We start from the raw sequence: 23396 nt of genomic DNA on the forward strand, positions 1-23396 counted from the left end.
AACATGCACTGGACTCTTTGCAACTTGCACACTTTTTTCAAAGGTGGCAGAACCAAATTTACAGTGACAAGAACTAGAATCAGTGTGTGAAAAAAAACTGAGTACTATTAATTTACCTTGCACATTGGCTGCCAGGCACTGGTCAAAGAGCTGTGCGTGCACATGTTTTGACTCACTATAGCTCTGCTGGAGTGAAAAAAGGTGGGGGGGGGTTTCCCCTGAATTCTTAGCCTGTCGCTGATTTCAGTAGACAGTTTGGCAAGTTACTGCATTGTATGCAGGTTTTCATCAAGCTTCTTTCCTGCAGTGCATCTGTGTATGAAAGAGAAGGACTTCTCTCAGGCAGGGAAAGCATTAAAGGCTTGTTGTAAAACTTCAGTTTTAGATAACCCACTTTATTTATCAAGTCCTTCATATCAAGCTACTTGATTCTCAAACACCAATCGATGACAAAGCAAATATACTGTTTCAAAAGCTTGACACAGTTTTTAGCATCCTGGTTGTCAGTCTTGGCTCTTTCTCAGGTTCATGATGAAATCTTTGTGATCGATAAAATCTACAGGGATAGGCCTAAAAGTGTTAGTACATTCTTTTCGATTTCCATGGTCTCGCATATTTTATATGAACCTTTACCACCTTGCTTGCCTTGTTACCTTATCTTCCTTGGGATTGGCCAATGATCCACCCCAAGTTCTCATCAAAACAGCCGCATTTAACTTTTTACCCCGTGTCATGACAGCTCCAGATGAGGTTTGCGTGCTGCTATCTGTGATCCACCGACTTTACTATAAATTTGTATTTTTTCATCAGCAGACCAGGGCTCTTGTGAAGACACAGTATTCCAAAGAAACAATTTTCTTTTTTAACCCAGAATGTGTCTGAGGGTTGGGATGCCCGAAGAAGGTGTGACGTGACTCCATGAAAAACTGTCATGTGAAACTGCCGTATGCCTGTGAAATTTACCACACTGATGTCCCGCTCAGTTGGGTCGGCCGTTAAATCTCGCTAAATTTAATCGAATGCCATTGCGTACCGTCATCGGCGTAACAGTCGTCGTACAACACCGTGACGTGACACCGAGACATCATGTCACATAATGATTTCACGTGACACTGCGTCACTTGACACCATGTCCGCATCACCCTGACCCAGCGCAGCTGGATCAAGGGGAAGACTGAGACAGACCTATATTTTTTCCACACATTAGCTGTGCGGCCGTCGGGGAGGCAACCCCCGCCACCACCCGGTCCTCCCCTGGGTGCGGGACTTAAACCAGTCTGAGGGTGGCTGGAGGGACCTGGGCCGGTCCAAGATGCGGCTCACGAGGGGGGACCGGCAGCTGGATGTCACCTACGAGTCGGCCTCCATGTCACAAGCTTCACAGCCACCGGGCCACAACCCTCTCGACCGGGCGGTTCAGGTCAGAGCATTCGCCAGGGTGCCCGGAAGATGTCTCTGACCAGTGCACATACCGCGACCTTGTTTTGGTCTCGATGTTTTCTCGACGTCGCGATCGCATCGTATTATCACCTGCCGCAATCGCAAAGCAATAGACCTTTTTGCGGTGAGCCTCTGCGTATGTGTACACCTTCTCCCTGCCCTTGCTTTTAGCTGTTGCCGTTTTCGGAGGGCACCGTCCAGCACAACCGAGGTGGTCGGCACCCATCTTTGCGCATATTTAATATTTTTGTATGATTCTTTTCTCGACCATGGGTAGTGTGGGGCATGTATAGCAATGAAAACCTATACAATGGCACGAAACTATCGTATTTCGGCAGGTGGAGGCACGTTGGCCTGCCCCGCATTTGTAGTTTGCAAACAACCCCTCGGATGGCGCTCGTTACCCGAAAAAGTTCCACTCTGTTCTGTGTTTGTTTAGACATTGCGTGGCAGTGGCATGAAAAGTAATTGTGTTGTGTGTTTGTTTAGACAGTGGGAAGTTAGTTGGCCCCAATGGGCGTCCGGTGTCTCTGCTGTAGACGAGAAAGTTTGCCGGCGCAGTACCGCCGCGAGCCTGGGGTCTTTATTGTGCATTGCGCAGTAGTGATACATGTCTGCACTGCAGTACAATGCCCATCCAGATTGGAACGGGCAGGGGTGAGGATTGAGCCCAGGAACCTTAGGTTCTGCAGCGCGAGCTTTCGCTCCACGTGCTCCGAGCTCACTAACACATTTGACCACTGATCTTGCACGGTGCCACAGCAGTAAAGATGAATGCGGCGGATAGCTCTCCATCTCGACACTTCACAGAAGCGACGACAGTCACGAGTTAGGACGAAGTGACGCCTGCTTGCGCTCGTCTTTTTTTTTTGCCAGAACATCTACAACAAACTGCCAGGATCGCGTAATCTGATAGCATGACATACCGTCTTCTGCGGTGTGTTTTGTTGACACTGTGGAGCCAATTTCAATGTGTGGGACGTGTGCGTGAACGAACCACTCGGAGACACGTTCCTGGCACCATAGTCTCGTGTACTAATTTAATAAGAAAGATTATGATTGTTTGAATGACTGGTGGAAAGCATGTTTGGTTTGCTCATTTTAACCACCCGTAATGTCGAGCTATGTGCAAAGCTAGCACCGAGCTTTCAACAAAAAGGGGAGTGAGCGTTGTGGCTTCATTATCCCCACATTTTAAGCTAGTCTACACGGGGATGAAGAAGCTGTCGAAAGCATTGGCTCATTGCACACTGGAGCACGTGGAGGAAAGCCTCACGCATTGGGCGTTGTAGGTAGTGATGCAAAACTATCGATGAATTGACTATCGATACTATCGATAGTTTTTACAAAACTATCGATAGTGTCCCAAAACTATCGATAGTCGACTATCGATAGTACTATCGATAGTTTTTCGGTAGTTTTTCGATAGTTGACTATCGATAGTTTTTCGATAGTCGACTATCGATAGTACTATCGATAGTTTTTCGATAGTCGACTATCGATGGTTTTTTGCTATACTGGCGACTAACGATACTATCGCTAGTGCTATCGATAGTCTTGCACCACTATAGTCCGTTACAACTCAAGAAGGTAGGTCGAGGGTAAGATGGACCGGGGAGGAGGAAGCAGACGGAACGCTAAAGAGAGAAGGAGGTTTCCCCCTCTCTTCTCCAGCGGTTCGTCTGCTTCCTCCTCCCCGGCCCGTCTTGCCCTCGCCGTACTGCTTGCCTCCCCCTTCTTTTTTCGCCCAAACCCCCATCTTCGTCATCACTGAAAGCTGAACCAAAGTTGGGATGGTAAGTGGCTGAACTAGTTGGTGCCCCGTTTGAAAAAAAAAAATTAAAGCGATAAATAGACAGAGGGAGCGACGCAAACTACTAGTGTCGCAAAACTATCCATAGTAGACTGTCGACAGTACTATTGATAGGTTTACGATAGTCGACTATCGATAGTTTTCCGATAGTAGATTAACGATAGTTTTCTGATAGTCGACTATCGATAGTTTTTCGAGAGTTTTTCGATAGTCAACTATCAGTACTATCGATAGTCTTTCGATAGTCGACTATCGATAGTACTATCGATAGTTTTTCGATAGTCGACTATCGATAGTACTATCGATAGTTTTTTTCACTATCGATAGTCAGATTTCTGGCGACTATCGATATTATCGATAGTACTATCGATAGTTTTGCACCACTAGTTGTAGGCCCTATATCTATTACAGGGCCTATAGAATTTTACCCTTTTTCACTTTAACCCAGTAATCAAGATTTCTGCAAAAAAAGTCAATCTTGAAAAATGCTATATTTACATCCACCGACATCTAGACCTAGAGGGTACATTCCCAGAAAGTTATATTTGTTTACACTGCATAGTTATTAAAAAAAAAAAAAAATAATAATTTCAGTCTATTAATATTAAAGAGAAGGTTCAAGTACCCTGAGCACATTTTTCTCCGTTCCACCTTTTTGCATATATTTCACTTTGGGAAAACTATCGTTCAGTAACGGGATGAAACGAAAGGCACACTCATTCTTTTTTCTAACTGGAATTTGATGGGCGATGCAACTGTGGCATTGTTTTTTTTTTTACAGCAGAGCTGTTAAGGGCTAGGTTTCCCAGGATTGTGTCCGTTTATGTCAACACAAACCCACCTGGACAGCTACTGCCATCTATAAGCGACATTACACAACCAGTATGGTTTCCGCCGTCGCTCGTAGACGGCGGCAACCTGTCCAGCTATAACAGAAGAATGGATAGTTGGGCGCATTGGTGGGAATTCATCGTAGGAAACAGCGCAAAAAACAGACGACGACGACGAAGAAGCACACAGTGTATCGAGTACAGCTCCGCTGGTCTTCCTTCTTCACGAGAGTGGAAAGGCTGAACGTTTTTTCTTTGTGGATGTCTTTTATAAAAAATGTTAAGATTTTGGCGACTAGATGAAAGGCAAAGAATGTATTAGATTTTGCAGCGCGATGTTAGCATAAAATAAATTACTTTTTGGAAATTCTGTTTTCACAGTTGCACTTTCCAAGCATTCTGCTGCGTATCTAGTGAAGAAAAATGTTGGGTATCACGTTAGTTTTTTATTGATAGTTTTCCTAAACAATGCCAGTGTGTTTGTGATAAAAACGACTTTCACAATTCATGCACAGATATAAAACTTTGCACTGCATTCTGCCGCGGAACTACCGCCATCTACTGTAAATTTCATTCATATTAAGCCAAAGGTTCAAAAGTTTACCCTTTTTGGGTAGTGTCCTCCCTCAACGCTGACCGCAGGTGACGGCCATGGTCCCAGAGAGCCAGTCAAGCAGCGCAAAAAGTGTGTTTTCTCGCCACCCACTGCACTTTTCTGTGCACTTTTTGTGCTGTGGGTGACATACTGTGGGCACAAAAAGAAAGAACCCGTTCGTTCTCTTTGCGTGTGATTGGTTTAGCCAGTGATGGCAAACTTACGAAGACAACGAGCATTAGACGACACACTTTTGGCGTCGCTCGGTCGGCCTCTTCGGATTATATCGTTGACTGCAGTCGAACTTAAAAAATGAAACGAAGTACAGTGTGAGAACGACTTCACTTGGGAATTGACTTGAGATTTTACGGTCGAAAATGTACGAAGGCGGACGAATTATAGGTTTTGTCGCATCGTGGGAAAGCTCGTGCATCGAAGGGGGCGGCCGTCTTGTGTCCCAGGTTCCCCACCACGTCTCCGAAGCCCTGTCGGACATCACCTACTACGTGTACCTGTCGAGGCGGCTGCCGCGGAGCGTGCTGTGCGAGCACGTTCGTCACAAGTGGGTGCCTGCCGAGTATCCCGCTTCGGTACAGCGTCTTCAGGTGAGGCCAGTCGACGACACTGTTTTATTGTTTTTGTTCTGTTTTGCGGGTTCATTGTATAGGGGGCAGAGGTAAAGGCATGGTGCCTGACAAAGCCTCTGCCCCCTCAAGTCCAGTGAATCGAGATAGTTACATGGTAAGGACAATTCCGCAAAGCATTACAGAACAATCCTAGGAATCAAATCAAAGCAAAAAATGAAAGCAGCACATTCATTCGGTTAAAGGTAGTACTATAAATGTCAGTAAATGTTAGTTGTGTTACAACAGAAACAAAACAAAAACCGAAAGACTTCAATCAAGACAAAAATTCCAAGGACTGGAATACATTGATATCATATGTCTTATATCCTTTGCCTGCCCTCCCGGGAATCGTGCTGAGTGCAGTTGTGCGATCTGGAGATGCAGGGAACCGCGGATGGCCCAACTGCGGCATTTTGTTGTGCCTTTCGATTTTCTAAGGTCTGCCTTATATTTAAAAAGAAATATGTTTTCTAAATTTCCCTTAATATATTATCTAATTTCGACTCCTCAATTGCTGCACCTATATTGAAGTCGTGGAGAAATTAAATTGGTGCGTTTTATACACTGGAAAATACGGTAATTGATCTCAAGGACGTTCCTGCAGATGAAACACAAAAGCAAGAATTGCACTACATTGTTACAAGCAGCATCCATAAAATAGTGCTCACCCACCGAGAAATGGCCCACCCCACTTTTTTAACGAAATTCAGGCGGTTGGGGGGTGGGCGATGACTCGGGATATTACGGTAGTACATAATGCGAGAAATAATAAAAAGAAACATACTCTTTTTAGATGAGCCCTTGATAAGACTGCATTCACAGCATTCATACATGAACAAAGCAGTACTATTCTCTTGCTCTTTGCTCGTAGAAATAAATGTTACCATTTTTTTTCCAAACCTTTTCTCATTATATTGATCACCAAAAACTTGGAGGAGGGTCGTTTTGGTTGTAGTTCTGTACAATGACTTTGACATGTCTGCTACTTTCAATCCTCCGTGAAATTGGAACTTGTTAGCTGTAGTGGTTGAACATAGGGGTCGGCTTTTCTATACTCAACTGAATGGATTTCTAAGGCTTTCAAGGTAGCTTCTTTTTGCTGGCACAAAGAAGCCAGTTGCCAGGACGTTAAAATGCAGACTAGTGTTAGTTTGGATCAGGTTTGCGGATCACACGCAGGAATGGTCCCCGAACGAGTGCATCCCAGAGTTCTTCACGGATCCGACGGTCTTCAAGTCCATCCACGAGGATCTTCCGGACCTTGAAGTTCCGCCATGGTGTTCGAGCCCCGAGGACTTTGTTCGGCGACACATGGGGGCTCTCGAGAGCGAGAGAGTGTCCGAACACCTTCACCACTGGATCGACATCACCTTCGGATACAAGGTGAGGTTACCCTGGGGACAACTTAGTGTCGTGGTAAAGGCCAGTTCACACACTTATGTTTGCTTACGACCGTGTTCTTATGATCTTTTACAATGAGAGAATCTTGAAAGGCTTTCAATGGGAGCCCTCTGTGAACTTTCCTTGCTCACGCTGTTCTGATTGTAGCAAGCAAGGCATTGAGGGAGAGCATCAGAAACTGAGTTTATCTGAATTATTGACACTCTCTCTATTTCGTGGCCCGACACTCCCGTGGCTGACACTCTCTCTCATGGTTTAATGTCGGAGCCTACCCCTTTGGCACATAGAAACGGGAACTGCGTGTTAGCAAAATAATCTAGTTGGTGCGAAGGCATTTCACGGTCATATTGCTTGCATGGCGGCATTTGAGAAGCAATGGTGCAACGTCCCCAAAGAAGATGTGTATGGATGAAAAAGGAACAATATCCTTTGTACATTTGCAATTCCTTCACCACATGCCGGGATGCACATCAATCCGACCACAAAGCATTGCTCAGTAAAAACACTGTAAAGTACTACTGCCCCTTCATTGTATTCAAGGGAATGTCCAAGTTAGGCAATTTATTCTAAAAAACCAAGGTGGCGTGAATTTTTTTTTTTTATGTTCAGCTGACTGGAGCTGCAGCAGTGAAAAGCAAGAATGTCTGCTTACCCCTGGTGGACGGCCACACCTCATTGCACAGCTGTGGCGTGGTGCAGCTCTTCACTGTTCCCCATCCGCACAGGGCGGCACCCAGCCTGTACCACTCCCGATTCTCGCCACCCAAGACGTTTCGTCTGCAGCATACTTCGTCCTCGTCTGGATCCCCTCTACTCCGGGTAAGAATTCTCATCGTTGGCTCGATACGTCTTGGCTGCAGTTTGGCAACTTGCAGGGCGAAAGCTTGCAGTGCAGACTTGGATGTTGTGGGTTCGATTCTCAATCCTGGTTCTTTTTAGATGGGCCAGTGTTGTACCAGTGTGTTTCTAGTCACTGGCGGAATGCCCTATGTACAGTGCATGGCCTAAATTGACTCTCCAAGCAGGGATAGAAATTCTGACGATGCAAAGTGGACTAACATTAAAAAAAAAAAGTGTGAAGTCAGTCTGCCCTTGAGGTGTGACGACACTGGTTCACGCTGTAGTAGCGTAGTATGATTGTTATTTAGGGGACCTTAATGTCTATCACACATTAGTGATTACGGAAGCGCATGCCAGTGTGATGCTCATCCAATTTGGCTGAGGCCAAGCGTACTGACTATGCTGTCTCAATGTCCTTTTCAACTAATTGGATTTTGTTTTTGTGTGAAGTTTTGTTTTTAATAAATATAATGGATAGAACTGCCATTTCATCAAGGTAAACTCTAGTGTTGCTACAGATTCTCAAAGCACCAAGGCTCTTCTCCTCACTGAAACCTGCCTTAAATATTCCACCAAGAAATAGATATATAAGTACATTTTTTCTGCTTCTCTCAGAAGTCACTTGTTTGTAGAAAGATTAAGACTTGCCACCAAAGTTTGTATCTTCATTGGATGTTCTGCTAGTGTGCTAAACATTCTTTTAAAATTGGCATTGTTGTAATTGTGTGCAAAGGAATGCAATGTGCTTGCATGTGCAGAAGGGGCTCACATGCCTTGGAACATCTTTCATCAGCTTGCAGCAAATAAGAAAAAAGTCTAGCAGCATTTTGTTAGAGATCTTTCCACCCAAACCTTTCTGCACTGTACTCACAGCAACATTCAAGTACATCAAGCACATCTTCTCGAAGGAAGGGACGCCAAGATGGCTCTGAGAAAGAGGTGTGTGTCGTAAGCCTAATTTTTAGATCTTGACATTTTCGGAGAAGGTTGTCATTACACTTCTGTTTACGAATTCTCGGGAGGTGACAAATTTTTCATTTGCAATTCGGAGCCTTGCCTTTGCATGAGAAAGCATTGCAATTTGTGCATCAAAAACATATCCAGAAATGGAGGTTTGTATGTTTACTTGGCTGTGTGTGTGAATATTCCAAGCTTTCAAGTATTGGTTTGAATACTGAAATATTCTATATGGCCTTCAATTAGAATTCCAGCATTGTAAAAGTTTTAAAGTTTGGATATAGTTTTTGTAAATGAGAATATTTTCAGAACTTTGCTAGTTCCATTGAGTGCACTTATCCTTTCACTAAAGTGCACTGCGGCAAAGTGACACTAGCGAAAATTTGGTTTAGCTCCATTGAGGGTGCTTTCTCCTTTGCACAAGTGCACTGTGGCAAAGCAGCACTGGGGAAAATGTGGTTTGGCTTCGTTAAGTGCATTTTCTCCTTTGCACAAGCGAACTGTGGCAAAGCAGCACTAGTGCAAAATCTGGTTTGACCATTAAGTGCGCTTCCCGCTTGGCACCTGTGCACTGCGGCAAAGTGACATTAGCAAAAACCTTGTTTAGCCCTTTTGAGTGTGCTTTCCCCTTGGCAAGAATGCGCTGCAGCAGTCGTGGTCAATTCTTGACTCGAGAAAAAGTGGGTGTTCCAGTTGGGTTGGTGCTCTTGGAAGAGACATTTTTAAATCTCAATAAATACTTTATGATCCTCGATTCTTGCAACAGGACACCAAAGATAACGAGGACGAAGGGATCCTAGAAGTGTTCCAGACACGCCGGAAGTCCACAAACATTGTAAAGTGAGTTTGCAAACTTCAGATGCATCTTCTTTTTTGATGAGTGTCTGTTGAAGACGAAATAAGCTTGCCCCACATTTCCCCGGCAACCAGTTTTCTGCAATGCTCACTCTAGGTCGAGGTCAGTGGGACAACAACTGAGTGCAGGTCCTGCGCCAGTGCCGGCGGAAACCCAAGTCATAGTGCTGCCGAAAGACTACAGTCCACTCATGAAGCTGCAGCAAGTGGAGTCTCTTTGTGCATTCTGCCTACATCACCCTCCGCATCACTTGCCACCCTCTATTGTTGCGACAGAATCGAATCAGGTCTGATATTATTTCTGTTGGGGCTCTGTCAGTTTTGGGTTCCTAGATCTGTCTAGGGGCTTTGATGGGAACCAAGAACCGTCGTGCCACAGATCAATGCTCCTTTGAGCAGTCATGCTGTAGATTTATTTATTTATTAATGTGAAGCATTTGGTTAAGTGTATGGCATTTCGTAAAGCCCATTTAAAATTGAAGCCTGGTTACAACACGGCTGCGAGGCTCGACACTGATTGGTTGACAGGTGGGGGGAGGAGGAGTGAAGTGCTCAACGCTGATTGGTTAAAGGGGTTGTCATGTGACCAGAGCTGTAGAAGAGAAGGAACTCTACCACCTGTACGCGCTGACGGAGAAGAGCTCGTGACTGTGGAAGGCTCTGGAAGATCGCCAGGTTTATCAGCCTGGTTTGCGGTAAATCGTGTGTACACATGGTATGTGTAAAACATAAATATTTGCTTGGCTACCTTTGCACTGCTACCTTTAAGTCATGAATAGCCAACTCACCCAAGCCTCCTTCTTAAGAAGTTCTTCTTTCTCTTTTTTTTTCTTAAGGCTTGCGCAGACGCAGAAAGCGAGAGTTCCGCCGGACGACACCGTAGTCCGACGTCGCACGCTGCCGACATGTACCTGCTGGGCTGCCTTCTGGTGGAGATGTCAGTCTTCTCGGCCGCTTCGCCGCATGCCTCAAGGAAGCTTGCCGAGCGCTATGTGCACGCCCTGCAGGTGCAGAAGCTGTACCCCATGAAGTTGCCCAAGTGAGTCCCGCCGTGACGAAGGCCGCATTCGTCACGCGGACGCGTGGGTGGTGGGAGATTGGTCGGCCTTCGAGTGGCATCCGACGTCTTTGCCGTGAATGGGCAGTTGGCTATGGTCCTTCGCAAATTTAGAAGAGCGGAAAAGCTCTTCCCAAAAGAGGCCTCTACTCGTCACAATTGGTGCTTTTCTCCTCTTGGCTTGCCTCCTCTCCAGCATTTCCTCTGCTGAAGTAGAGAGTGGAGGGCTTTGTGGGTGGAGATTGTCTCGCTTTCCTTAACCTGCAACAGGCTATAGTGATGCTATGTCTACTAGCTTTGTTATTATTTAATTAGTACCGTATTTACTCGCAGAATGAACACACTTTTTTTCCGAAAAATCGATGCAAAGTTAGGGGGCGTTCATTACGCGAAGTAAAAATTTTGTGTCCGTATTTACTCGCATAATGAACCGACCTTTTATCCTGAAAAATCCAAGTAACTTCTTATCTCTTTGCGCGCGGCGCCCGACCCCGTAACCAAACTAGACTGCAAACAAAAAAAAAAACTCTTGTTTTCTTTTTCTCTTAGTTCCTTGTCTTTTTCGCAAGCTGTTTTGTTTGCTTAGGCGTTGCTTAGGCGAAGGCTCTCCGTTTATCTTTCTTATCTCCTTGCGCGCGACCCACGACCCCCCGTAACCAAACTGCGCTGTGTAAAAAAAAAAAAAAAAAAAAAAAGCTCCTCTTTTTCTTGTTTTTTTCTCAGTTCCGCCTTTCGCAAGCTGTTTCGTTTGCTTAGAGGGCTTCTCCGCTCCTCTTTCTTACCTCCTTGCGCGCGACGCCCCGTAACCAAACTGCGCTGTGCAAAAAAAAAAAGAAAAAAAAAGCTTTTGTTTGTTTTATTTTTTCTTAGTTCTGTGTTTTTTTATTTTCTTTTTGCCGCCTTTCGCAAGCTGCTGTTTCGTTCGCTTAGTGCGCTTCTCCGCTTCTCTTTTTTACCTCCTTGCGCGTGGCGGCGCGCGAACCCAAAGTCCAGACTGCGCTGTGCAAAAAAAAAAAAGCTCCTCCATGTTTTTTTTTCTTGCTTCGGCTGGATCTTGGCGAATTTTTTTTAACGCCTTTTGCAAGGCGTTTTGTTCGCCCACGCTGCCCATGCATTTGCGACCTCGCTGCACCAGGCTAAAAAAGGGCGTTCATTTCGCGCGCGTTTGACGTTGACGTCCGGTGCGTTTATTACGCGAGTGAAAAAAAAAGTCGAAATTTTGAGAGCCGACTTAAGGGGTGCCTTCATTACGCGAGTGCGTTCATTACGCGAGTGCGTTCATTGTGCGAGTAAATACGGTAATAATATTTTTTTTACTTATTGTAAAACTATTCCAAAAGATGCCCCACCCCCAAAAGATGGCCTGTCCATATTTTTGGCACGATTTGCTATATTTTTTTCAAAAACACAGAGAGATAGCTCTCTTTTAGTAATAGACCCTTTCCGGAATTCAGCGTGGCTCAAATGGCAGTTTAACTTTTACCGTACTAACGGCAGCAATGAATCTGTAGTCTGCAGTATTTTACTGGGCTCCATCTCTTTCGCAAGTCCGGCAAACGAGAATGTGCGCTTCACTGTACAGTTCTTTCCCAATCTCTGTCAGTGTCGATGGCAAAAAAAAATGCAACCAGTCAGAACGAAGTGCCAATCCACATACACGCCTTGGTAAATCAAGGGACTTTGGAGTGGAATGTGCGCTACTAACAGATTGACTGGGCTCGAATCAGAAATGAATGCTTACGCAGCTCTTGCATCCCATTCCTGCTTCGCATCGTGCTGACGTCTCGAATGTAGAAGCCTCGAATCATCTGCTCAAAAGTATCTTCAACTTCTTCCTTCATCAGTGAACAGAAGGCGGCCATTAGTATAGCACATGTGCCATTTTTCAGAGGATAATAGTGATCAAAGTGGCCTGGCTGAATTTGGGAAAGGGTCTATTCTGGGGCCGTGGCCGATGGGGACGTCGGCAGAAATGGTGCTACTTAGCCATGGCGAGAGATAAGCAAACATTGCTGACTGGGAATGGCAGTCGAATTCGGTTTGTCGTTCCTCCCTGCGATTACAAGTTTAGCAGTTCACAGAATTTGAAACTAGCAGTTTTCTGCTTTTTTTATTGCATGCCGAAAGTTAACTCACTCTTCCTTTTCACCCAATTTGCTTTCGATTTCAGGTGGGCTATTCCTCGGGCAGGAGTAATGTGCAGTGACGAAATATACATAAAAAAAAGACATGCACACAAGAGCGGTCTAAATAAATATGCAAAACAAAAAATGCACACAAAAGTGATTTAATAAAAAATGTTGTTAATGACATCAGTAAGTTTGTCAATTGAAGAAAGTGTTACTACATCATTATCTAGCAAATTTCACCCTTGCATTGCCCGAAGAAAAAATGAATATCTTGTAACATTGCGTTTAAATTTTTATGGCTGGATATATTTGGTATGATTGCTTCTGGACGATCAAGTAGAGGAGAATGTGATATAAGTATCAGCTTTAAGCTTAAATTTGCCACAAAGGAAGGACTACAAGTATTTTAATCTGCGTATCGTTGCCCTAGCTTTTAACGTTCAAACGTTGGCTCATTTTGTGGCGTAAAAACATGGCGTCCGAATTCGCTTTAGAACTTCGGAGTCACAAAGCGACGGCTGTATATAGGAACCTTAAACAGGCCAGGCATTTTTTGCTCACGTTGGTGTCGGTTGCACCGTAGCGGGGCCTTCGGAGAGTGGTGATGTGCAGGTGCTGGTTGACGTCGTGGTGAGCATGATCAACAGCGTTGTGCTGTGAGGGTGCGCTAGAGCTCCCCTCTCTCCACTTCACTGCTTGGTAGGGTAGGCACGGCAAATCAGTGCCATCACACCTTCGATCTTGACGGAACGTCCAAGCCGGGCGATTTTAACACAATGTGTATTATCAGTTGATTTCCTTGGAGTTCTGTAATGTCTGACTGTAACAGCCAGCTGTAACGAAAATCCGACACCGAAATGCGTTACGCCAATAGGGATCCATATAAAAGGACTTCATCCTTTGACAGGATTTGAACTCACCCCCTTGAGAGTGAGAGTCCAGTGCTTTGCCAATTGAGCTATCCGGGGATGGTGGTAGGAGCACACAAAAGCAAACTAATTGGTGCAGCTCACGAAGGTGCAGTCACGCGCTTCACAGCCTTTCCTGTTGTGCAGCTCCTTCTTGCGGCGTGCGTCGAAAATGGCTGCAAATGTTCGGTGGGTGGTGCCGTCAAACACCCTTCTTCTCTTCCCTGGAAGGCCTGTTACACATCCAGTCTTTGTCAGCATAGTCAAGCTCACATAATTTCTTTATTTTTTTATGTAGAGGTTTTACTATTTACACTCTTATGCTTGTCCATGGCAAAACCAGTAGGAGTGAAGATTAAAGAAAAAAAAAGAGCTTTCGTGGCTGTTGTGCACTAACACACTAGATTTTCAAACTGGCCTCTCGTGTATAAAACACAGAAAAACAAATTTAAAATAAAAGAGTGAGTGTACATTTAATTTCACGAGCATCACAGGTCACATGTGTACAGTGCACCGCTGATTCGGTGCACAAATGCAGCGCCTACTTTGTATTACATCGGCAGTGTATCAATGCTCCGCCGCACGTAACCCCTCCCTCTCCCGCTTACGCACATGTGCAGCGTCAAATCGTTGCCGATTTAGCGCAGACACTAGCGCTGATGCTGACGCAGCATTGACTATGCAATATCTCGCCACTGCACTGCGTGTGTGATTGGGCCTTTAGTTTTCCTCTATGGTGTCTAGGATTTGCTGAAGACCGAACCGTTTGTAGGCCCCTGCCTTAACCTCTGCCTCGACTTTCTAGGTGCCTGCAGAATGCAGTGAGGGTGCTGCTCCAGACAGAGAAGCCTCCCACCCACTTGTCCTTGCTGGGGGGCAGTTCGGCGTCGGGGGGTGCGCAGCCAGAGTGGCGTTACCCCTGTGTGTGCGAGGGAGGGCTGCCGCCGCCATCCGCCCATCAGCTGCTACAGCCGCTCCTGTCGACGATCCCGTTTCCGACGCACTACCCCGCGCTCTACGAGTTCCTGTCCACGCTGGATGCCTTGACGAGCGCCTCCGACAAGGTGGGTTTTTGTGCGCGTTCGGTAGTGCCTCAACGTCAGAAAGAAATCCGTCCTTATACTTACTAAATATTAAAATGCTACGAACAAGCCTTTCTTAGGATTGGGCCGTGAAACAAAAAGGTTTCTTCAAGTTTGACCTGGAGCTTGCATTTTGGGGTTTCTCCTCATCCTCCCCCGGTTTCATTGTCTGTTCAAGTTTGGAGAAAAAAACCAAAAGAAGGATCTTTTCTTTTTCGGTCGGTTGTTCTGTTGCCGCACACGAGTCGACATTGACCGACGGACGAAGGGGCACTAAGGACAAGCGCATCGGAGGCTGCGAACGTCGGTGAAACGTCGCCGACATATTGCCAGACTGCAAACTCGTAAATGGGTCGAAAATGCCTCATTGGTTGATTACGTGCATGGTGTGCACCGCATCCAATCCACAGCTTGGAACGCTCTTGCCTTCACTTTGACCAAAATTGGACCCCCGGAGTCGCGTATGACCTTGTTTGGTGCCACTAAATAAGCTACGCTTCAGAGTAACAACATTTGCCCATATTGTGGCTTAAAATCATGGTTGCCAGTTATCTGAAGCTTTATGTGAAATCACAGGAAACACTTTTCCACCCTCCAGAAATGTTTAAACAGTTCGCGACAGAGCAAAGTAATATTACATGAGCTTCCTATCATCTATAACTATAACTATAATGCTGAGGAGGTCGCACTTTTGAACCACAACGATCGGCAGTTGCGTCTGCTCTGCATACAAACCAAGATGGTGGCACCCACAACAATATTGGGGAACAAAGTGCTGATACTGTAAGCGTAGCTCCTATAGTGGCTCTAGGCGGAATAGGACGCTTAACACACCAGGCGGAGACATATTCCAGGTGCCTAAGTAATTACGTTGAATCAGCGCCGGCTCATTCATGCACTTACGTTTTGTATGTTAGGTGAATCACGTTTCCCGGACGCTGCCCAACCTGCTCACCAGGCTGAGTCGGCAGGACCTGGACCTGGTGATGGGACACCTGAGCGACCTGTTCTCCCAGAGGGAGTCCTCGCTGCTGGCGGTCTGGCAGCTCTTCGACCTCGTGGGCACCGCCCTGGGGCCCCGCGCGCTGGCTGAACGCCTCCTCGGGGTGCTGGTTGCCCTGATGTCAACTGACCAGCCAACCACGCGCCACCTGAGGCTCTTTCACCGGTCTTTCCTTCTTAAGCTTCAGGTGAGGAACTGAAACTATGATGGCTGAAACTAAGGCTTTCCCCCTTTTGGAAAGCCACGTTCTGCCACGTCGATCGACGGAGTCTGCCACTCGCGCTGTTTCCTTACACGCAAAGCTTAGTTATTGCCTTTGTTTTTGGTGTTGGTGAAACGCGGACGCACGGCAAATGGCTTCATTGACGGCGGGACTTGGTGAGTGCGATTGGGGATATATTTGGGTAGCATAAATTAGAGTTTATTCCGAATTTTTTCCTTTCGGAGGTACCCAGGCGGCATCTACCGGGGTCTTTATGGCTACCGATGGGTCGACTTCCCGATTGCCAGAATAAAAGAATACTGAAATGAAAATTTAGATATACCCTACCTTGCATGTTCAGAAAAAAGTTAAACTTGTTCAACGAAATCTGCTAGTGACAATCGCATGTTTATACTTTGAACGGATGGCTGTAGTTTTCGTTCCCAATGGCCGATTTGGTGCGAGCGATCGAAGAGTAGCCGTCGGAGAGCGCGATGCGCCTCGGGAGATCTGGCACGTCCGTGACGTCAAGTTTACTTTCGCGGGCGAGGCTACGGGTAGACTGGGGTGGTTGCGAGCTTTGCCATCTGGCGGCATCGACGCTTTTCAACATGGCTGTTTGAAACGCCCAACAACTGGTCAGTGGAGGGGAAAAAAAAAAAAGTTACTCGCCTCTGTTTCAAACTTTCCTTTCACCACTCCGTGCAGGATTTAAGTAGGTGTGAGAGAGAACTTTAATCCGGTTCAACCTAGTTCGACAGGGATCGCGCTCGTGCAGCTTGCCGCCACGTTTCCGTGGAGCGGCGCTGCTTTTATGGGAAGGAGGACATAACGACATTCGTATTGGCTTTGAGAACATGCATCAGGTGCAGTCTGGTAATCGGTTTATTCATTCAAAAAGATGTTTCGGTGTATTTTCAAACAAAAAATTAGTGTCTCTGTGCTGTGACCAGAACGCGGTTGACATTTAGACAATAAAGCAGGCGCTAGAATTTTATTTCAGTAACCCTTTAAGTCCGTGCAAAGACCGGTATGCTTAAAAATCGAGTACCAGGCGATGCCCCTTTGTGTCGCCGACTGCTTCGGCGGAAGCCATCGATCGTGACGCAAAAGAGCTTGACTGAGCTGGAAAACAGTGCCTCCACACATGAGAAGACATCCGGAAAGTGTTCATCAACATGGCATCCGGCAAGACTTCAAGTCGGAAGCATGCCACGTGAAGCTGCCTTGTATGGAAAAGTGATGCGAAATTTCTTTCAACGTGCCAATTCCTCCTCTCCAGGGGAAAAAGACCCCTTCCCTCTTTCTCTTCCCGGCAGACGACGCCATTTTGAGCGTGGCCGTGCAATGCCTCCCAAAGAACGAGGCCAGGGGGCTGAATATTCTATATCGGTCGAAGAGGCAAATGCGGGGCGTGGCTTTTCTTTTAACAACTTAGCAACAACTTAACGGTTTAACAACAACTTAACAAACACGGGGCATGGCAATTCCTGAGCATCGTATTGCCGTGACTATTGAACTTCTGTTACCAGCAGTAAGAATAGCTTCTTAATTTGCTGCAGGTACGATTGGGCTTAAAGACCTTTCTTCAGTACTTCACAACTCTTCTCGTCGAAGCCGTCGGAGGGTACCGCGACACCGCCTCTCAAAATCCGTGAGTTGTCCGTGCACTAGTTTTTTTCTTATGTCCTAGTTTCGTTTCATCTCGCGGTGCCATAAAAGAGATCGCACCCAAGTAGCTCCGACTTCGAGCACCATACGGAGCCAACCTCGAAGTTGCAGGATCCCTTGCATGCTGTTGATTCCTTGGCACCCTCATTCTTTCGGAAAACATTATTAAAGTCACGGTTGGGGCCTTGAATGCCATGGGGGCACTGTTTGCTGTGGCAGTGTTTTAAATAAATCCCGCTTGGTCGCGGTTCAGGGACACCCAACATCCCACCATTCCGCGCAAGAGCTCTCACCTGAGTTCCTCCGACTACGAGCCCCTCATGGAGCCGAGCCTGAGGTCGCGGGATCCGTCTCCGTCTCGGCTGGACCAGGCGTGCTACACCGACGAAGATTCCAACGACCTCTCAAACTCCCCGGAACCGGTTCCGGCCGGCGAGCCCGAGATGTTCCAGCTCGAAGCCGACACGGAATCGCCGCCCTTCGCCGACGACGACGAGGTGAGTCGCCGCATAGCGACGCCTGCTTGAAAATGCGACATCTAACTGCGCGCAACTAAATCTGCTCGACAAGCAAGCGCTGCTGTGTTCCTTTCTTTCCTTGTTTAGTAGTGTGCTGTTTTTTATTCTGTCTGCTGTGTTCCATATTTTTCCAACTGTAATCCGCACCTCGAGTATAGTCCGCAGGAGCAAAATTTGGCTGAAAAAAAAAAAAAAGTTCTTTCATAGATATTGCGTCCATGCCTAGTCCGTGCATAGAATCTTCTCATATACAACGTAGTGACCAGATTCCACAAGAACCAAGCGCTAGCCTACTAAAGAAATAAAAAGTTGATGTGCTGGTGGCGCGTGACACTCGCACGCCTCGGACATAGAACAGAAAGAACACCAACTTGCCGGTTGCTCTTTTCTTTGATCCGGACAACAGCATCCTCATCTCTCGTCATAATGAATTACCTAAGAATATGAGACGTTTACAAAGCTCTGAAACACAGAGTTAGAGCACAGCTCTTGAGGAGGAGGAGGGAAGGGTAAAACACACCTTCCAATAGTGGAAAGGTGTGTTTTAGTGGGCCAAAATTTCCGTAAGTTGGCAAAAAAAAAGTTTTTTCGTTTTGATTTTTGAAATTTGCAGTTTGTAGCACAGTTTGGACATTGATCGCTGGCTCATTAATTTCCTCCCGAGCATCGTGTTATCACTCCGTAGCCAGTGAGGATGCAGCATCAGCCAATAAGGATGCCTGACGAGCCATGCCCATTGTTTGTTTTGTCAGTGACTAAAGCCTCCAACTTTTACTGTTGTGGGACGTGTTTTGTGAGGGTGCATTATCTTGGGTGGAGTAAGATGTAGTCTAGGGTCAGTGTGGCAATTTCGGCAAGTTGGTTTATCGTCAGAAAGGCAAAAAAGCCTGCAAAGAATGAAGACAGCAGAACAGAGAACTAGCAGGACGCCGCTTGTCCGGTTTAGGCCAGCACCTGCCCAGTCTAGCTTTTCAATCTCTGCCTTCATTCTTTTCACGCTGTTCTGCCTTTTCTGGTGACTGAGGGATTGTACCATTTTCTAACCAATCGCCTCGCACTGCTCTTGACCATGCTAAACGCTCTGAACGGACATACAGTTTTGTGAACGAATAAATAACTCCATAAGTGTTTTTCCCAGCCAAAAAGTTCAATGGGCTTCATGAGGATGCCAAGATGGCCCCCAAGGCAGGAAGGAGAGCCCAACCGAGGTCTGGCTGAAAGTTCTCAGGGACATGCAGAAGCACCGATCACCAGCACCCCTTCTATGTCGTCTGCTCTTCCGGCAAACGTCGAGGTAAATTGCCCATATCTATCGTCCAGAATGTTGTATACAGTAATCCCGTGTTAACTCAAACTTGGCTATGTCGAAGAAGTGTACATCAGATTTTCTGGTCGTGGAGTAAACTTCCAGAGGCACAATGCATATAATCACAGCTGATCTCGAAAGGTTTTCGGGACGGACCTGGAATATCCCGGAGTCTTGCGAACAAAAATTACAAAACCAAAAAGCCAGGTAGGGCACAGAAAATAATTAATGAACATGGCAGCCCTAACGTTGGTTGACAAAAAAACAGCAATCCGAAAATAAAATAAGATTGAGCAGTCCCGTGTTAAATCCCCAGTGCAGTCGCAGCAATAGCAGATACAAGTTACGGTGAAGTCGTTGGGCATCGGTGTTGCGTTCACGTACGCTGGGGTGTGCGAACAAAAGCGGTCGGAGCAAAATAGACATCCAATCATTTGGTTCTCAACAATTTTTTTTTCTTGTTTTTTTTCCGGAGCGCGTGAAAGCGCGTCTTTTGGTACGAGCTCTTGGCATTGACGGTGCTACAATGGCATTTTGTTATTGAATATTCTTTTTTCTAGAGAGTGCATGGCAGTGGGTGTCGGGTACTACTAAAACCCTAAGTAGAGATCCAGTTGTTAATGCCGTGGCGTAGCTCAATGGTAACTCCTCCGCTTCACGCGCAGCGGACCCAGGTTCGATTCCCGCGGGTGGTGGGCAATCTTTTTCAAGGATATGGCAACACCGACGGTGGACATTCCAGTGGTAGGCAGAGCCCATAACAGCTATCGCTGTAAAACACAGAAAAAAAGAAGACAAAGTTCTGCATCATTTCGTGCGTGACAACACCAAAATAAGAATAAAAAAGGGGGGGGGGGGGCTGAAATTTCTGCTGTTGCCACACTGATTCTCAATGAAATGCATTAGCATTTTGGACAGCGGTTATATACAACAAAGCCTGGTGAATGCAGCTCTTGGCACTTTTCCACAGGGTGAACATTCCCGAAACCCTTTTCTCTGGCGCATCCAGATCGGGTGTATATGAAGGACGGCGGCTGCACAGGATTAGCTGGATATAGAGCGACGGCGTGACGTAACACCTAGCAACCAAGGTGCCGTGGGGGACAGCGGGGCTAGGACGTACTTTGGCCGTCGGCATGGCGCTGCGAGGTGGTGTGTACGAGTGGCCCAAGGTGGGTTAATATTTTGCAATAAGTTATCCGCAGACTGCCGCCGCGAAGTGGCGTGAACAAGGAGGCTGGGGTGGGTTGACACGTGCCCCGGTCATACTCCCGCCGTCCCCCACTACGCGGCGCCGAAATTCGCGAAGGGGGCGTCGCCGGCCATCTTCGGATACTACGTGTAACGTCACGGTGTCGCTCCCTATACCCAGTCAGTCCAGTGCGGCCTTCGTTGCTATGCGTCCTATCGCCACAGTTTCCACAGCCAGTGGGGCTGTGGTGCCATCCTGTGGCAACGTTGGAAACTTTATATATGTGTGATCCAAACCAGTCCAAGGTCAGTGCATGGACCAGGGCACTAATGCTGACGCATTAAAAAAAGTCCAGTGTTCATTTGCAGTGCTTAAAGTACCTATAGGGCCTACATAAAGAGCCCTAGGGCACCTTAAGCTCATCTTTTGTTCGACTTGTTTGTCGAACAAAAAACGAGTTTTGTCGGCGATGGATTTGATCGCAAAGTTTTGTATGGTTGCAGCCAGCCAGCGAGGCCACGTCATCGGAAGATTCCGTGAGCGGAAACTGCAGCTTGAGCGACGTGGCGGCCGAAAGCGTGGTGTGGCTCGCGCATCGGCTGGGACCGGTGTTGACAGCCAAGCACCTGAGCCGCAACCTGCTCCGCATGCTCACACTGTGCTACCTGGGACCACAGCAACTCTGCAGGGTCAAGGGACCGCCAGCCGACGGCGGTGAGGATTCGATTCGATTAGGTTGGATCAGGGATGGGCAGTATTTCAAATACAAGTATTTGAAATACGTATTTCAAATACTTTGTGTATTTTGCATTTGTATTTATTTACAAATTGGGTATTGTATTTGACGTGTGTATTTAAATACTAAAACGTGGGTATTTCAAATACAATTGTAATTAAATACAATTTTGTGGGCGAAAATACATCCCTCAAATTTATTGTCTCTGTCCAGAGCAGGGACAAAACTACTTTCTGCACCGGATGCGATGTCTCTCAATCAAGCACAAGCGTTTAGTGACTTTGTGATTACGGTGCTGGTCCATGGCAAGAATAGTGACGAAATCGTCGTTCACTGGCAGGCTGGCTAAATAAGTGCCTGTAACAACTTGTCATGCTTTCCAGCCTGATTTCCATCCATATTTTTGCCTGGAACATTCTAAATGTGCAGGTCGTCCAGATGTTCGTAACTGGTGCGAGTTGCAACAACAAAAAAATCTCTAGCTAGTGCTGTGCGTCTTGGTCGTCTCGGTTCTTTGGTGGTCTATACCAAAATGTAATCGACAAAAAAAGCTGCTTGAAGCTCTGTACTTTTTTCATCTATTACGTCCAAGCTGATTACATTTTTTTATTATATTTCTATTACGTTACTAGAGCCTCGCACACTAACTCCCGAGAGTGCGATGCAAAATTAAAATGAGATACCCAGAAACCCATTGCAGGTGCCCTGAAGTCGCTGACGCAAATTTTGAGGAATGTATTTGGAAAAGTATTCGGAGGAGACCAAATACGTTTGGTTGTATTTGTATCTTGTATTTAAATGCTTTTTTGGAAATGTAATTAGATTTGTAATTAAATACATTTTTGATGAAGTATTTTATATTTGTATTTCGATACATATTTGCATGTATTTTGCCCATCCCTGGGTTGGATTAAGTTCAGTAGAACAGGACGAAGTCCGGTTGTGTTGTGTCAAATCGGGCAGGGTGAGTTTGGTGGCTGGGTAGGATGGGCCGGGCCGAGCTGGATCAGGTCTGGTTGAATATGCCTGGTTCGCCTGCTTCGTGTCAAAGGCGCTGCCGATTTCTTCTAGGAGGATCGGGGGCCGAGCGTTGTAACGCTCTGCAGCTTGGAGCCCACAAGGCGAAAGCTCTCGCTGCAGAACCCAGGATCCCTTGGGTTCAATCTCCACTTGTGCCCATTTTAATATGGATGAGCATCGTACCGGTGCGCAGTCGTGTATCCCCACTGTGCAATGCACGTTAAAGACTCCAGGCTGGTGGTGGTTCTGAAATGGGTAAACCTCTCGTCCACGACGGGGATACCAGACGCCCATCGGGGCTGACTCACTTCCCGCAGTATAAGCGTACACACGACACAATTTGATTATCTGTATTGATATGTTTGTTTACACCTATGTTACAATGGGAAATATAGTTAACTATTACGATGGGAATGTGGCAACCTAGATCTAGAGTCGATCTTGCTCTCTTGCTTCCTCTGTCAGACGTGCAGGTTAAAGGATAGCATCGAGAGCGGTGGGAATTTGTTGCAGGGTGTCTAGCTCACCCTCAAGTATTTCCGGTGTTATAAGACGACCGGGGTGATCGCCGTAATATATAGAGCGTGCATCCACGTCGTAATAAGCGGCCACCCGCTACATTTGAGAGGTTTGAACAATAAGTGAAGCACCCACCCCAGACTTCTGAGCCTACCCAGCTAATGAGATGCTTCTCCGCGTCAGCCACTTCTTGGAGTGTGCCGATGTAAAAGGGTGAAGTCCACCCTACTGTGCACCCTTCCTGCATTTTTGCTCTTAAACCTTGCAAATGCACATCCCCTCTTTGTTTTCAACATTATCTCTAAATTCTGGCTGGGTGCTCGGTGAGTATCTTTTGTAGCTTAACTCTGAGCATTTCTGGGAGGTACTGTAATGTGGCTGCTTCCTTGAGAGAGACGTTGAAGTGAGGTATGAAGGTTATGTTTGTGGTGATGGAAGTGCTGCACCAGTTGTGCCAAACAGCGTCATGAACAAAAGTCTGCTACATCCTGTGCCAAAGCATCTTTCTTGCTAAGAATTGTGCCACACCTGTGCCGAGGTGGGCCCAAACGAAGCAGTAGTAAAAATATTTTATTATTGTATGATTTTAATATTTAGAGAAGTAGAAGAAAACGAAAATAGTACAAATATATATTTCACAGCATCTCTTTTCACTGTATAGTTTGTTCATATGTCAAAGCACAATCGAAGACTGAA

At 46.4% G+C, this 23396-nt stretch overlaps 1 protein-coding gene across 1 annotated transcript in view; it reads left to right on the forward strand.

The window, feature by feature from the left end:
• Positions 1–23396, forward strand: part of LOC8053530 (WD repeat-containing protein 81) — a 79263-nt gene that overhangs the window by 13758 nt on the left and 42109 nt on the right. Inside the window, exons 8-21 of the mRNA XM_040215607.3 lie at positions 1208–1420; positions 5140–5283; positions 6484–6687; positions 7315–7524; positions 8419–8484; positions 9269–9342; positions 9455–9644; positions 10194–10396; positions 14257–14515; positions 15451–15723; positions 17301–17392; positions 17663–17906; positions 19066–19221; positions 20929–21139. Coding sequence (XP_040071541.2) covers positions 1208–1420; positions 5140–5283; positions 6484–6687; positions 7315–7524; positions 8419–8484; positions 9269–9342; positions 9455–9644; positions 10194–10396; positions 14257–14515; positions 15451–15723; positions 17301–17392; positions 17663–17906; positions 19066–19221; positions 20929–21139 — 2539 coding nt within the window. The remainder of the gene's footprint in view (positions 1–1207; positions 1421–5139; positions 5284–6483; positions 6688–7314; positions 7525–8418; positions 8485–9268; positions 9343–9454; positions 9645–10193; positions 10397–14256; positions 14516–15450; positions 15724–17300; positions 17393–17662; positions 17907–19065; positions 19222–20928; positions 21140–23396) is intronic.

Source organism: Ixodes scapularis, unplaced genomic scaffold (genome assembly GCF_016920785.2).
Source record: "Ixodes scapularis isolate PalLabHiFi unplaced genomic scaffold, ASM1692078v2 PGA_scaffold4__175_contigs__length_147842914, whole genome shotgun sequence".
Taxonomy (NCBI): Eukaryota; Metazoa; Arthropoda; class Arachnida; order Ixodida; family Ixodidae; genus Ixodes; species Ixodes scapularis.